At 44.3% G+C, this 15,526-nt stretch overlaps 1 protein-coding gene across 3 annotated transcripts in view; it reads right to left on the bottom strand.

Annotated features, from left to right (window-relative positions):
• The window catches only part of Cfap43 (cilia and flagella associated protein 43), a 99,266-nt gene that overhangs the window by 20,126 nt on the left and 63,614 nt on the right, over positions 1-15,526 (bottom strand). For all 3 annotated transcript variants that reach the window (XM_031390623.1, XM_031390624.1, XM_031390622.1), the window contains 8 exons: positions 14,883-15,008; positions 13,420-13,524; positions 12,141-12,257; positions 7,561-7,788; positions 4,115-4,321; positions 2,930-3,019; positions 2,641-2,721; positions 1,314-1,439 (listed from right to left, as the gene is read on the bottom strand). In XM_031390623.1, coding sequence (XP_031246483.1) covers positions 1,314-1,439; positions 2,641-2,721; positions 2,930-3,019; positions 4,115-4,321; positions 7,561-7,788; positions 12,141-12,257; positions 13,420-13,524; positions 14,883-15,008 — 1,080 coding nt within the window. The remainder of the gene's footprint in view (positions 1-1,313; positions 1,440-2,640; positions 2,722-2,929; positions 3,020-4,114; positions 4,322-7,560; positions 7,789-12,140; positions 12,258-13,419; positions 13,525-14,882; positions 15,009-15,526) is intronic.

Consider the following 15,526-nt stretch of genomic DNA (forward strand, 5'->3'; position numbering starts at 1 on the left):
GAACTCAGAAATCCGCCTGTCTCTGCCTCCAAGTGCTGGGACTAAAGGCGTGCGCCACCACCGCCCGGCTGAGTAAACACAATTTCATGGCCATTGCTTGTCCTAGTTTGCTTTCCATTGCTGTGATAGACACCGGGATCAAAAGCGACTTGGGGAAGAACATTAGTTTACATGTCCTGATCACTGTCTATCAGTGAGGGAAATCAGGTAGGAACTGAAGCAGGACCAAGGAGGGACCAAGGAGGGACCTGCTTGCCTTCAGGCTCACATTCAGCTACCTCATACTAACCAGGACCACCCGCCCGAGGGGGGAATGTTACCTCAGTGGGTTGAGCCCTCCCACACTAATCAACAATCAAGAAAATGTCCTATAGACATGGCGACTGGCCAATCTGATGGGAACATCTTCTTTCCGCACTTTAGAGTCAAGTGACAAAACCTATCTGGGATGCTTTCCTTCACTCTTCCGGCATCTCTACCCTAACCTCTCCAAACCTTGACTTCTTCAGAGAGTTGTTATTTGGGTTCTTTAGCCTTTTGGCTTTTAAACTTAGTTAAAAATGCAAGGGAGGACACCAGGGAATAAAAACATAGGCGAGTTAACAATGGATTCAAAGAAGCTGCTGGACAGACAACGCCCTCATAGATCTGCAAGCTGCACCATCTTGTCCTGAGTGGTGAGGTGATTTCATTTCCACCACAAAAGAATAAATATTATTCACCCTGTTATATCTCATAAACTTTTTTTTGGAGGGGTCTGTCTATGCAGCTCAGACTTCCAGGTGCTTGCTGGTATAAAGCCTCTGCCTTTTGGGTGTTGGGTTTCTGGGTATGCCCTACCATGCCCAATCGCCACCAACTGCTATCTCTCACCTACACGTGTAAGGTATTTTAATGCGGGGCATGTTGCTTCTTTGAGGTGGACGAACATAAAATAGAACTCTATTACAAAAAGCTTAAGTAAGAACTGAGCAGCGTGCTGCCTCTATGTTTCTTCCCTCAGATCCCGAGATTGCGCCCTGGTGATGTCTTACATGTGCTGTCATAGGTCTTCCTTCCACAGATGGAGAGAGAACAAATTATCAAATGGATGGTAACAACGTGGAAAGGGTTAACATTAATAAGAACTTTTAAAAACTGTTGTCTTTCTTTTTAAAAATAAAATGTCCCCAGCCTTCAGTTTTATCTCTCCTGACCTCTCTAAGTTCTCAAGAGATTTTAAGCCAAATCACTATCCCTACGCTATGAGAGGGCATTAGGAAGAAACTGACCCAGAGAATCTAGAGAAGTTACATTAGTTTTCTGTCTTCTACCTTTCTGTACTTGTCTCTCTCTTCATTCAGCTCCTTGACTTTTTTCTCGTACTCTTTGAACTGCTTCCTTTCATCTTCACTCCACAGAGCATCGGGTTTTGCCATGAAAGGAGGTTGAGGGATCACCTGGACATACAAGGAAAGACATGCTCTCGTGAGAGGTTAAGTTTAAGTTTTCAAACTGGACTGTGGGAACTTAGCTGTTAGTTAAACTCAGTGGGAGACCGGCTTCCAGAACCTAGAAACAATGGGAGACCAGCAGCTCCCAGAACCCAGAAACAAGGAGACCAGGAAGACCTGGCAGAGAGAAGGTAACAAATGACTGCCAGGTGGCTAACCTGCCCCTGAACCCTAGCGAGAGCCAGCACCAATCAGAAACCACCCCGTACCTTCCCCCTTACCCCAGTCTTCCCTTTTGCTCCAGCAACTGCACAAAAATAAAAAGCTGCCTAAGACCTTGCTCGGGGCCAGACTCCTCTACCCCTGCGAGGGATATGAGTCTCGCCCCAGCTAGCTGGAATAAAAAGCCTTTTGCAGATTGCATCGAGTCTGTGTCTTGGTGGTGTGTGGGGTCGTCGCTCCAGGAATCTCACATTAGCACATAGAAGCCACACCAATGTCACGGCACAGTACCACCTCCCAGCTCAGACAGCAGCAAAACCACAAAACTGTGGAAGCAGCCTGACGCTCTGGTGGAGGTCAGTGGGAAAGTCTTCCCACTAGGTTCCCATGACGCTGACAGGCTTTAGGGTCGCCTGGACTCTGAAGCGACAGGATTGGATGTGTGTTGGTATCCTCTCAGCTAGAACTTCAGGAAGGCCTGGAATGTCACAGCCGAACAACTGTAGGTGAAGCAAGCTCACTATGCTTGTTGCTTTGTGCTAATTTCCTCTTTCCTCATCGTTATCTTCTTCTTGCTCTTCTTCTCCTCCTCCTCCTCCTTCCCTCCTCCTTCTTCATCCTCCTCTTCCTCTCTCTCCTCTTCCTCCTCCTCCCTCCTTCCCCCTCCTCCTGGTGATAGTGAGTGCATGTGATAACAGAAGGCAAGTTTTCTCATTAGCCCAACTGTTGTATCTCTCTAGGTTACTGAATATTGGGGCTGTAGAATTTCTCTGTGTAGCCCTGGCTGTCCTGGAACTCACTCTGTAGACCAGGCTGGCTTGAACTCAGAAATCTGCCTGCTTCTGCCTCCCAAGTGCTGGGATTAAAGGCGTGCGCCACCACTGCCCGGCAAATTTCTAAAACTGAGTTCCACAGAGAACAAAAAGGATTTAAGGAGCGCTTTCTGCCCCATTCCCTCTCCCACAAAGATGACAAAACATCTCACCATTCTTAAGATGTCTTCCTTCTTGACTTCCAGAACACCTCCCATCATATCCATCAGACCTCTCTGTCTTGCATCAGAGATCTGGAGAAGAACCGGGATCGGAGAAGGCACTTGAGACAGAGAGCTGATGTGTCAGGCAGCTGCTTGGCATTAGAATGAAGTGATGGGGGTATGGGGCGAGAACAGAGGGACAGCAGCTGAGATCTCAGGGACCTCCGGACTGAGGCAAATGCATGGTTCGTTTCTACAAGGGAAAGGTTTTAGGTATTATGCGAGCAAAACCACATACCCGTGCTTGCCGCAGTCGCTCCTGTCCATAGGATAGGGTCACTTCTGATTTGTCTTTTTGCCATGGAGGAATGTATTTTTTAAATGAAACCTGAAAGATAAAGTAGAGTTTCCTGCTGCATTTCTTTAAAAAAGAAAAAAAAATCAAGCCAAATTTTCCTTCCATATTCTGGGGAAAAGTTAAATGGTTTTTAAGGGGGTTAAAGGGGAACATTCCAGATTTTCAACTGGTTACTTCATGTGGGATGAAGGTAAGGTCTACAACGAGGGTGCTGGAAGAATGGACCCTCACTTTTAACTTTCAAGTACTGGCTTCTCTAAAGAGGAATTTTATTTAGATTAAGATAGAGTTAAGATCCTGAGGTGTTCAAGGAACCATGAACCAGAATGTGTGGTCGCAACAGGGAAATCACTAGAAGAAGCAGGTGAGAGCAGCAGTCCAGAAACGCCCGTGGGCTTTATTCCCAGTGGTGCTGTGAGGAGCCTAGGGCCAGGAAGAGCAGGGCCTTCATAGATTTCCCAAAACAACTGCCATCTGGAGCGGGGGAATAGGTTCTGAGCTAAAGCCAAACAAACAGAGCTGGGGCTTCATTAACATTGCGAAAGTATCTGCCAGTGACAAGGACCACAGGGAGCGGGGCCTTGGCTGTCACTTTGCTCTAGGACTCAGGACTCAGAGCTATAGGTAAGGAAAAATGTCTTGATTAACAGCAGAGTTCCCCGGGGGGGGGGGGGTGGGGGGGGGAGCGATCGATCTTCCTCAGAAGCCTGACAACAGACAGTGCTCAGATTTGGACCAAGTAGCTTCTTCTTGGGCAGACCTAGAGTTGGAACTAACAAGAGTCCCACTCAGGTGAGCTTTCCTTCTTAGCAGAAGAGAAGCAGCATGGAAATTTCCACAGGAGGTTAAACTGCACAGGCACACAAACTGATGCTGCAGGCAGTCTTCCGGACACACCGCAACAGCCCAGACTTGGGCTCCTGGTCCCTCTAGGTTTGGTGTTTAAGCCTTCCCTGGATCCATTGGAATCATAAAAGAAAACTCCCTCTGGTGGAGGCAGTGCTACCAGAGCTCGGTACCTGAAACTTAGAGCTTCCCAAGAGTACCGATAAGAGGATGGGCAAACTGGAGCTGGCGAGACCTCCCGAGGGCAAAGATGGAAGGGATGAGGCCGCTAGCCTATACCTCATCATCTTCCACAACAAGGGCTCTTTCTGGCATCTCGCTGTCTTCAAACACTGGTTGCCAGACAGTTTCATCCAATTCCAGGTCTGAAATAATTTCTGCAATTCTAACATTCTTTTCTTTTACGCGTGCAATTTCAATCTCTTTTTGCTTATAGGCAGCATCAAATTCACAATTGAAAGTCTTTTTTATATTGTAAATGATATCCTGAAATATCAATAGGTTATTGAAAACACATTGTATCTTACGTCTTTTTTTTTTTTTTGATAACATAATTCCATATACACCTCTAAGATCATTCCAGAAATTGTCATTTAAGAAGGTCAAACTCCCAGACTGGGGTTTAAAGTGAGTCATTTCTAGGTTTAAAAATCTTTAGTAGTTTGTGGTCATGTTTGAATTAAGGCAGCAGCAAGATTTACACCTTAACAGTCTCCTTCCTAAAATGTGAGCTATGATTCAATATTCAGGTCTGCTGGCAAGTACTGATGGGTCCTGAAAAGTTCATTGGACCATTCTCTCTACTTTTTTTTACATGTCCTTAAAAACTACCATAAAATATTTTTAAAGCAATGTACACAATTCAGCACTTCTTTTGTTACCTCCACCCGCCCTCCTCAACTCAGCCATCCTGCCTCAGGCAGTTTCTGCTTGGAGGCTACCACCTGGGGAGCTAAGACAAAAGCTCTCCTCAGACTGTCATTTCCTCTTTGAAGAAGCTGCCTGGAAGTTCACAGACTAGCCCACTGCCTGAAGACCTTCTGAGTTGCTGGGGGCTTTGGCACCTGACCTTTTCTGCAGTGTTTATGTTACTATGCAAGTATCATGTAACCTAGAGATTTGGTTTCAGTTTTTCCTGTGACTATAAAAATCTTGGCCTCCCTAAGTAAAGTGAAGCCTTGATTGGACTACCTCAACTTGACTTCGTGATTTCTCTCGTATTTTGAATTCTCTTTCAGGTCCTTGTTCCTTCCCCTGAGAGAACCCAGTTCGTGAAACTGCAAGCAGTTTCCTTCTTTCTTGGAAACTTGATGGAGGAGATGTGGAGGTAGGAAGCAATGGTGTTTAGAGAGCCTTACAGAGAAAGACTATTGGGCCTATCTGCTTCTTTATAGAGTTGTGTCATTCTCAATTAGAAGGGGAAACTGGAGTTAACTGGCTAGGTCAGCCAATAACTACGGAGGCAGAAAGATCAAGTGGATCCCTCCTACTCAACTCAAGGGCTAAAGGTTCAACTCAAAAGTGGCTACTCTGACTCAAATTCTTGTTTATGTTACAACCATGGTTCCGCCTAACATTTTCTTCCGTTAAAGAAGAAACCATTAAAGTAGTCTGGAAATGATTTAATACCTAGCAGCAGAAGGCATTTTTGGGCCCAAATAATTTCTTTATAAACATAGCAAAAGAAGAGGTCCAGAGGCTGATCAAAGGTGACTGACAAAACAGTTCTGTGTGCAAATAAGCAGAAATGCCAAGGGTTGGAGGAGGAGGAGGAAGAGTTGGAGGGAGGAGGAGGAGGAGAAGGAGAAAGAGGAGGAGGAGGGAGAGAAAGAGGAGGAAAGAATTGGAAGCATAAGCAGAAACTTCTGGTTTCTTTCGAGACTCAGCTGTGTCATGTGATGTTTTTTCTGGAAGCTGTCTTATGAGAGGAAGTTTTGCTGAGAACAGACAGGTGGTGTTTTTCTAGAAGCTGCCTGGAAAAAGAGCATATGATGTTTTGCAGGAACAGACACTTGAGAGGATATGTGATGTTTGGAAAGGGTATTAACCCAACAGACAGTGGGCAGACAAGGCTGTGGCATTGGTTCACCTTGCATTCTTCTTCGCTGATCATTGTTTGTCATGACTTCATAGAGAGAAATGCACCAAAGAACTGCTCATGGTATTCTTGCAGCTTCTGGCTGCTTCAGTAGACTCAGGCTGATTGGCAGAGCCTCACCATTTCTTCTGGATTGAACTGCCATTGCTGAATCAGTAATGGTGTTTGCGAGTGGATTAAGCTAATGCTGTTGATTCATGTGAACTGAACTGCTGCTATCCTAACAACAAAAATTAGAATTGTCCCAAAGAACTATTTCTAAACAGGTCCACATTCCCCTCTGCCCTATTAACCTTTTCTTTCCACTACCTCTGGTGGGTGGTGGGCTAGAAGGGAGGTTAAAACATTGAAGGACCCTTATTAAAGTTCATTATGAAAAATCTAAGCCTACAAGGAAGCAAGTGCTGAACAACATGGAAAGGCGGGCAATAACTGGAGACAAGGTGGAAGGACCTTTGAGCACAGGGATAGCTAATGGAATTTCAAACTACCTACTATCTTAGTTGTTGTTTTAGAACATATTCAAGAGTGTATGTACTAGCTGGTTTTGTGTGTCAACTTGACACAGGCTGGAGTTATCACAGAGAAGGGAGCTTTAGTCGGGGGGGGGGGGGGGGGAGTGCCTCCATGAGATCCAGCTGTGGGTCATTTTCTCAGTTAGTGATCAAGGATGGAGGACCCCTTGTGGGTGGTGCCATCCCTGGGCTGGAAGTGTTGGGTTCTATAAGAGAGCAGGCTGAGCAAGCCAGGAGAAGCAAGCCAGTAAGGAACATCCCCTCCATGGCCTCTGTATCAGCTCCTGCTTCCTGACCTGCTTGAGTTCCAGTCCTGACTTCCTTTGGTGATGAACAGCAATGTGGAAGTGTAAGCTGAATAAACCCTTTCTCCTCCCCAACTTGCTTCTTGGTCATGATGTTTGTGCAGGAATAGAAATCTTGACTAAGACAAAAAGCCCTCTTCATTTCAATTGTATTCTGAGACTGACTTGTTTGGCAGAATTAAGGAGTGGTATTTTATAGCTAGGGGGACCTCATACCTTATTTTGAGGCTATTATATTTCTCTGAGTTAAGCAAACAGATGAGCAATCACTTTCTGACTTTACAGATCCTGACTGATATCCAACAAAAAGATCTTTAGTTAAAGCATTTCTTTGAGCTAACTAAAGTTCTATCCTGAATGTCCATTGTATCAGTCAGGGAAAACATTCGCTAGGAAACTTGGTATCATCAAGCCTAGTCTGAACGAGCTAGAGAAGCTTTTGCACACTAGCTTTGTCTATAAGAAACCTATGCTAGTCATCTATGTATTTCTCAAAGTATATAGAGATATAACTTGATTATTGCTGGGGTGTTTTGTTTGTTTCTTGGTTGGTTGGTTGGTGTTTTTTCAAGACAGGGATTCTCTGTGTAATAGATCCCTGGCTGTTGTGGAACTTGTTCTGTAGACCAGACTGGCTTCCAACTCACAGAGATCTGCCTGCCTCTGCCTCCTGAGTGCTAGAATTAAAAGGTGTGTACAACCATACCTGACAGTTATTGCTTGGTTTTAATGTGAGCCTTTGGAAGGCACCTTGTGTGGAATGTCATAGACTTTTTGTTTTTTAAGTAAAAAAGGAAATTCACTCACTTTTAGCAATATGATTTGGTTGATTTTCTCCTCTCTGGAATGAAGTTGCAATTGGTTTGTCAACAAAGATGTGTCTGCCCCGAAATCAGTGCTCAAACTACCAAGCAGGTAATTGGGCAGACTGGTAGTTTTTACTACCTTTTCTTCATCCTCTTCTTCCTCATCCTCCTCATGATGCTTTTTAATCATACTGGCTGTAGACTGGACCTCTACAATTTCCCTCCGGAGCTTAAATATAGGGAAAAGAGAGCACAGAGGTTATGCGATTGGAGTTCCACGAGGGACAATTTTCAGGTGATTTAATTGTTTCAACAATCATTTAAGAGGTCAAATTATCTTGTCAGAAGTCCAGCTCAGTGTGGTGGATGCTGAAATAGCTGCCAAAGAGATTAAACTTCAGAAACTGAGTCACTGTAAATCAAAAGAATAAAAGCAACCCTTGCTAGTACATATTAATTATGTTTTTGTGCCAGAATGATACCTGCTTGTAGATATTCTGAATCTCTCATGGTCCTTAAGCTTGAAAAATATCTGTTCCTCATATTTTATCATATTTTATCTTGTTCACATGGGATTAGAGAATGTAATTTAAGTATGCCTTTGTTTTATGTTTTAGAAAAAAGAGGGGTGTAAAGTTCTGGCCAAAAGTAAGTTATGACAAAGGGACACTTTTTTATTGCTTTGACAGTGAAAACGATACGTTAAAAACCATAGTCTGGGCCAGGCAGTGGTGGCGCATGCCTTTAATTCCAGTACTTGGGAGGCAGAGGCAGGCAGATTTCTGAGTTCGAGGCCAGCCTGGTCTACAGAGTGAGTTCCAGGACAGCCAGGGCTAAACAGAGAAACCCTGTCTTGAAAATACCAAAAACAAAAAACAACAAACAAGCAAACAAACAAAACCAAAACCATAGTCTGAAGCTTGAGAAAACCATAAATTCCATCAACATAGATTCAGTTTGGTTTTTGGTCAATGACTGTACTGGCTAGTTTTGTGTCAACTTGACACAGGCTGGAGTTATCACAGAGAAGGGAGCTTCAGTTGGAGAAGTGCCTCTATGAGATCCAGCTGTGGGGCATTTTCTCAATTAGTGATCAAGCGGGTAGGGCTCCTTGTGGGTGGTGCCATCCCTGGGCTGGAAGTCTTGGGTTCTGTAAGAGAGCAGGCTGAGCAAGCCAGGAAAAGCAAGGCAGTAAGGAACATCTCTCCATGGCCTCTGCGTTAGCTCCTGCTTCCTGACCTGCTTGAGTTCCAGTCCTGACTTCCTCTGGTGATGAACAGCAATGTGGAAGTAAGCTGAATAAACCTTTTCCTCCCCAACTTGCTTCTTGGTCATGATGTTTGTGCAGGAATAGAAACCCTGACTAAGACAATGACCATAAAGCATGGTCCCTAATGTGAGAGAAGACAAAGAAGGGATATGTAGATCAAGACAACCTCTGAGCAGGCCGTGAACAGCACTTTGTCTCCTTTTTAAAAAGCATATTCTCATACTTGAAGACTAATCAACATATAGGATACAGGCTCCATTTGTTTATTATTTGGATATAGTATAGATTTATGAGGTGTTTTAGTTAGGGTTTTACTGCTGTGAACAGACACCACAACCAAGGCAGCTCTTATAAGGACAACATTTAATTGGGGCTGGCTTATAGGTCTAGAGGTTCAGTCCATTATCATCAAGGTGGGAACATGGCAGCATCCAGGCAGGCATAGTGCAGGAGGAGCTGAGAGTTCTACATCCTCATCTGAAGGCTGCTAGGAGACTGCTTCCAGGAAGCTCAGATGAGGGTTTTAAAGCCATACCCACAGTGACACACCTACTCCAATAAGTCCACACCTACTCCAACAAGGCCATCCTAATAGTGCCACTCCCTGGACCAAGCATATACAAACCATCACATTCCACTCCCTGGCCCCCATAGATTTGTTCAAACACATGAGTCTATGGTGGCCACACCTAGCCATAGCATAATAAAAAAGTACATTTAGTCCAACTTCCAAAGTCCCATAGTCTATAACAGTCTCAACAATGTTAAAAGTCCAAAGTCTCTTCTGAGATTCATCCAATCACTTAACTGTAATCCCCAAAGCAAGATAGGAAACCAGTTGGGCAAACTCCAATCGTTACATCTCCATGTCTGATGTCAAAGTGATGTTCATATCTTCACTCTTTTTTCATTGTTGTTGACTGCAACAAAGTTCTTTCTCCTGGGCTGATTTCACTCCCTGTTAGCAGCTTTCCTCAGCAGATAGCCCTTGGCTCTGGCACCAACATCTTGGTGTCTCCAAGGCGACTTCAGTGTTACAGCTTCTTGTTTCAATGTCTGGGATCCAGGCATGATCTTCTGGACTCCTCCAAAGAGCTTGCCTCACTTGTAGCACACTCTAGCTCTGGTTGAGTCTGCTTCATTGTTGCTGCTGATCTTGGTGATCATCCTATGGTACTGACTTCTTCAATACACTGGAGTCTTCTGATGCTCTTCACCAAGAGCCTCTCATAGGTTCTCTTCATGTTGCCAAGCCTCAACTTCTTCGCATGATTCCTTCAGTCCTGGGCCATCAGTGGCAACTCAGGTCGTACCTTCACCAATGGCCTTTCCTGGCCTCTCACAGTGCCAAGCCTCAGCTGCTCTCCATGACCCCTTCATGCCTTCAAAAGTAACACCACCTGGGTGACTCTTACACATTACCAAGTTCAGCTGCAGCACGAGGTACAACCTAGGCTACCCTTGGAACACTGCTTCTTTGTGTTCTTAGAAAACACTTCCCAGAAGATTTCACCTTGGTGGTGCTGGTCTCTTCTTAATCACAGCTAATTTCTTAATTAGCTCTAACTAATCAACATCAATTATCCCAGTAGTCCCTTCTACACTTGACTCTAAAGTCAGAACTACATAGCAGAAGCTGCTGAGTTCTGCTGCTTGCTGTGGCTAGAACATGGCCCCCTTGTTCTATTACATCATCCCTAGCATTGTTTTCCAACTCTTTCACTGCCTAAGCTTGGCTGTCCTGGAACTTGCTCTATAGATTGACCTTGAACTCAGAGATCTGCATGGCTCTGTCTCCTGAATGCTGAGATTAAAGGTGTGGTCCACCATGTCTGGATACAAATTTAGCTGGGTGGGATCTTGCCTCCAAATCCCTTAATCTGTTCTCTCCTAGAATATAGGATTCGGCTCTATTTCACTTCCTGGTGCCCCTTTAATACTCTATCTGTATATTTTATATTTTTCCTTTCTAAGCTTGCTATGCTTGTTTAAAATGTTCTTCGTGAGACTTAACCAGAGAACAAAGTCTCTGGTGGGCTTTTGTGAGACTTCCTTTGTCAATGCAATTAATATAAATCTCTTTGCTTTAGACTCAGGCAGACTCTTCAGACAAATGCAAAAAAGCAGCCACATTCTACACCAAAGTACCACAGAGACAGTCTCTAGGACACATACTGAAATTCTTCTCCACTGAAACCTCTTGGGCCAGGTCTGCACAGTTCAAATCATACTCAGGAACAAAGTCTTCCATATTCCTACTAGGATAGCCCATTAAACCTCAGTTAAAGCATTATATTGCTTTCTAAAGCACCCCCCCCCAATCCATATTCTTTCAAACAAAAACATGGACAGGCCTATTACAGCAATACCTCCACTCCTGGTACCAAATTCTGTCTTAGTTAGGTTTTTACTGCCGTGAACAGACACCATGACCAAGGCAACTCTTATAAGGACAACATTTAATTGGAGCTGGCTTAGGGGTTTAGAGGTTCAGTCTATTATCATCAAGGTGGGAGCAGGGCAATGTCCAGGCAGGCATGGTGCAGGAAGAGATGAGAGTTCTACAGTTTCATCTGAAGGCTGCTAGGAAAAAACTGTTTCCAAGCAGCTAGGATGATTTAAGCCCACACCCACAGTGACACACCTACTCCCACAGGGCCATACCTCCTAATAGTGCCACTCCCTGGGCTAAGCATATACAAACCATCACATGAAGATATAGTATACAAATTAGCCAGAAATATAAATAAATATACATTATATGCAAACTTAATACTACATTTTATCTCAGCACAAATCCATATGTTGGGTACTGTCTCAGGGTTTCTGATGCTGTGCTGAAACACCATGACCAAAGCAACTTGGGAAGGAAAGGGTTTGTTTGGCTTACATTTCCACATCACTGTTCATCACTGAAAGATGTCAGAAAGGAATTCAAACAAGACAGGAACCTGGAGGCAGAAGATGATGCAGAGACCATGGAGGGATGCAGCTTACTTCATGGCTTGCTCATAGAATTCTTATAGAACTCTAGGCCACTAGCCCATAGATAGCACCACCCACAATGAGCTGGGCCTTCCCTTATCAATCACTAATTTTAAAAAATGCCTTATGGCTGGATCTTATGAAAGCATTTTCTCAGTTAAGGTTCCTTTCTTTCTGATGGCTCTAGCTTGAGTCAAGTTGACAACTAGCTAGCACAGGTAGCCTTAATAAATTACATCAGACATGTACACGTACACGTACACACACACTACACACACATACACACACACACACACACACACACACACACATGTTTAAAGTGGTACCTTTAGACACTCTATCTCAATCTTCCTTTGCTCCATAACTTTACTCAATTCCAGCAGCTCCTCTTCCGTGCGCTCTTTCATGGGAAAGTTGTCAACCACGTAGGGTATATGAAAACACTTGGGTAGAAATCAAGAGGAAGTAGGTTAATTTTCTACTATACTTGTGGCAATTTGAGGAAGCAGGAGAGAATCTTTCCTCTCACCAAAATTAACCCAAAGGTTATTATGCAATGAGTGAAATTGACACCTTTGAAATAAAGCGATGTAATGCTGTTTTAATGGGCATAACTGTTGCGTAAAACAGCATGCTGTTGTGAAGTGTTCTTTGTATAGAGCACTCATTCTCAAGAACTGTCCCATATTCTTTCTTCCCCAAGATACAGACCTTTTCTATTGCTACTACAATAGTATGGAGATGTTAACAGACAGAGGCCAAGGATGTTGAGAAACAACCATCAGTCCATTGGACAGCCCTGACAATAACAAACTGCCCGCCTCCACATGTGCCACTCTTCCTACCCAAGCACGTGAAGTACAGTGGGTGGGAACCTTGCCATCCACATGGGGACAGGTAGGGAGAGGCACGTTTGAATGAGAGAAAAGGTGCTATTAGTAGCTATTGAAGGACATAAGCATGAACCTTGATGATTGATTGCCCTGTGTGTGCCCTATATGAAGAGGTAAAGGGAAGGTGATTTAGGACACATGAAGGTAAGAAGAGGTATGAACGTGAAGAGTGTCTTGTCTACCTTTTATCTCTGAGGAATACGAGTAAGAGCCTTTTGGGGTAGAAGGGACTGAGAGAAGGATTCAGGGGTGTCACAGAGGACAGAGGAAAGTGTGCTAAGAACAACCTCAAAATCCACTGGCTTCAAAGCACATGAGGCTGAGCAGGGGAAGAATGAACTAAAGGAAGGGGGCACACCTGGTGGAAGGGGGCACACCTGGTGGAAGGGGGCACACCTGGTGGAAGGGGGTACATCTGGTGGACTTCAGTGAAGGGAGTTGTTCTGAATGAATTTTCTTTACTTTTGTTTTGTTTTCTTTTTTCAAGACAGGGTTTCTCTGTGTAGCCCTGGCTGTCCTGGAACTCACTCTGTAGACCAGGCTGGCCTCAAACTCAGAAATTTGCCTGCCTCTGTCTTCCAAGTGCTGGGATTAAAGGCGTGCGCCACCACTGCCCAGCAATTTTCTTTACTTTTAAAAAAGTTATGTGACCAAGCTTTCTCTGAACATCCTCATTGGCCAGGATGTTGTGCCCAGGCTGTGTGTCTCATACCTTTAGAGCCCGGCCCTTCACAACCATGGAGTTCCAGCACTCCTCCTTGATGAGCTCAGTTAAGTAGGTCTTGGCCAAGTTGTGCATCTCCACATCTTTCCTTATCTTGGCGAAAGGAAGAAGATAAAAGTGAAAATCCGACCATGTAAGGAAACCACGCTATGGTCAGGCCCTAATTAGCCAGGGCTGTGCAGGCACGTGGTGGGTGTGCTTTTACGGGATTCCCCTGCACTTTCAGCTGCCCTACATTGTGATGAACTCATGGGTCACATGGCTCTATTTTGCCAATGTTTCCTAAGGCTTGTGTCAAGACTTAAGATGCTCTGCCTTGAAGACTGCTGTGTCAATACAAATGCCAGTAAAGATGGCCAGATGACATCCATGACCAAAAGGGGCTGTGTGGACAGACTTTACCTCCCAGGGGTAAGGGATACAAGATGGATGGTCTAGACAGACCTGGGGCAAGTCAAGAGCCATGTCTTCCTGGGTGCCCTCTCTCTCTTCTCCCTCTCCTGCTCCCCCCCCCACGTGTGTGTGTGTGTGTGTGTGTGTGTGTGTGTGTGTATGTGTGTGTGTGTGTGTACATACTAAAGAAAGCTTCAAGTGTCACTCCTTGAGATACCTTGTTTTTTGAGCCGGCCTTTCACTGTCCTAGGTTCTCCAAGCAGGCTAGGTTGCTGGTTGCTTGAGTTTCAGGGTTGTTCTGCCTCAGTCTCTCCAGTGCTGATACAGACAGCTACAACCAGTTTTGTTTTGTTTTTAAGCCTTTCCAGCCCCAAATCTTCCTTTTTCATCAAAGAAGACTAAAATGCATACTTTTAGGTGATGTAGCAGTCCATGTAATGCTAGCCTCATTCTTGTCAACATATATTGAAGGGTTAATTTGTAGGCTGTGTCTAGAAAGTTTTCCTTAATTCCTCTATTTTCTTTTTGTTTACAATAAAGAAGAATAGACACTCATCTGGGGAAGCAGATTATTTACTTTTCAAAAATGTATAAGCATATGTGTTACTGTGTTGGCTTTCTCTGGTGATATCCCTTCATAGATAAGCAATTAAGTGTCCGTATTTAAGAGTCTGCTGGAAGCACGGTGTGAAAGTGACCCACAACAGTCCTTAGTCCTCAGGAGCCTGTCAAGAAACTTGAATTTCACTTTGATGGCAGGATTCTTTCCAAACTGGCTAAGAATCATCTCTCAGAATAACTGTTTCATATTCCTTTTAATTTATTTTGTTTTCTGATCAATGTACTTTTTCTGCTTTCTTCTGATCCATTGACTCTAATACATGTCCTGGGCACACCAGTTGTCAGAGCCTGCTTGAGTTTTATCTCCTTGCTGAGGCTCTTCCATCCTGTGCCATCCCAGGACAGTGTTTAGTAGTCACGACTGACTGGGTTTGTTTGTTTTGCTCTGTCTTGTCTTTCACGCCCTCCTTAGGGGCTCCAGCAAGGCATTTGCTTACCTTCAACACCTCATCCTCACATTCATCATGAAGCCTTTCCAGCTCATCGGCATCTAGGCAAAATTCGTGTTCCTCTAGTTTTGCAATGACATCCACCTTTTCATTTTCTTCCATCATCATTGCAATCTGAATTTTGAAATAAGAAAGGATGGTGACAGGCAAAGACTTGAACGACAAAGCAGGGTGTTGTACTTCTCTAAACACACTCTGGGATAAAGAACTGGGTCACACACAGGCTTGTTTGTGGTCATTGAAGTTTAAGGATTGATTCTTAGAAAATCATTTATCTAGAGATAAAGCCAAGGACAACTTATCACTGTGTTAGAACGGATTCGCCTAGAAAGTCTCTGAGCAAACGGGTCAGGGATTTTTTTGTGTTGAGGTCTGGTTTGTCACTATGTATTGTAAAGCTAAATACTGGCCTCGGAGGTCTGACTGACCCCAAGGATGAGAGAGTCTTCTCGTACACCAAGTGATGCTGTGTGACCTTGCTCTTTAATTTAAAAGTACTGGCTGGATAAAGATAGCCTATAGCTGGGCAGAATAGAGGTAGGTAGGGGTTTGGTTCCTGGGCTTGGTTCCTGGGCTTGGTGTCTGAATAGGGAGGAGAGAGAGAGAGAGAGAGAGAGAGAGAGAGAGAGAGA

The sequence above is a fragment of the Mastomys coucha genome, unplaced genomic scaffold (assembly GCF_008632895.1).
Source record: "Mastomys coucha isolate ucsf_1 unplaced genomic scaffold, UCSF_Mcou_1 pScaffold21, whole genome shotgun sequence".
NCBI classification, from domain to species: Eukaryota; Metazoa; Chordata; class Mammalia; order Rodentia; family Muridae; genus Mastomys; species Mastomys coucha.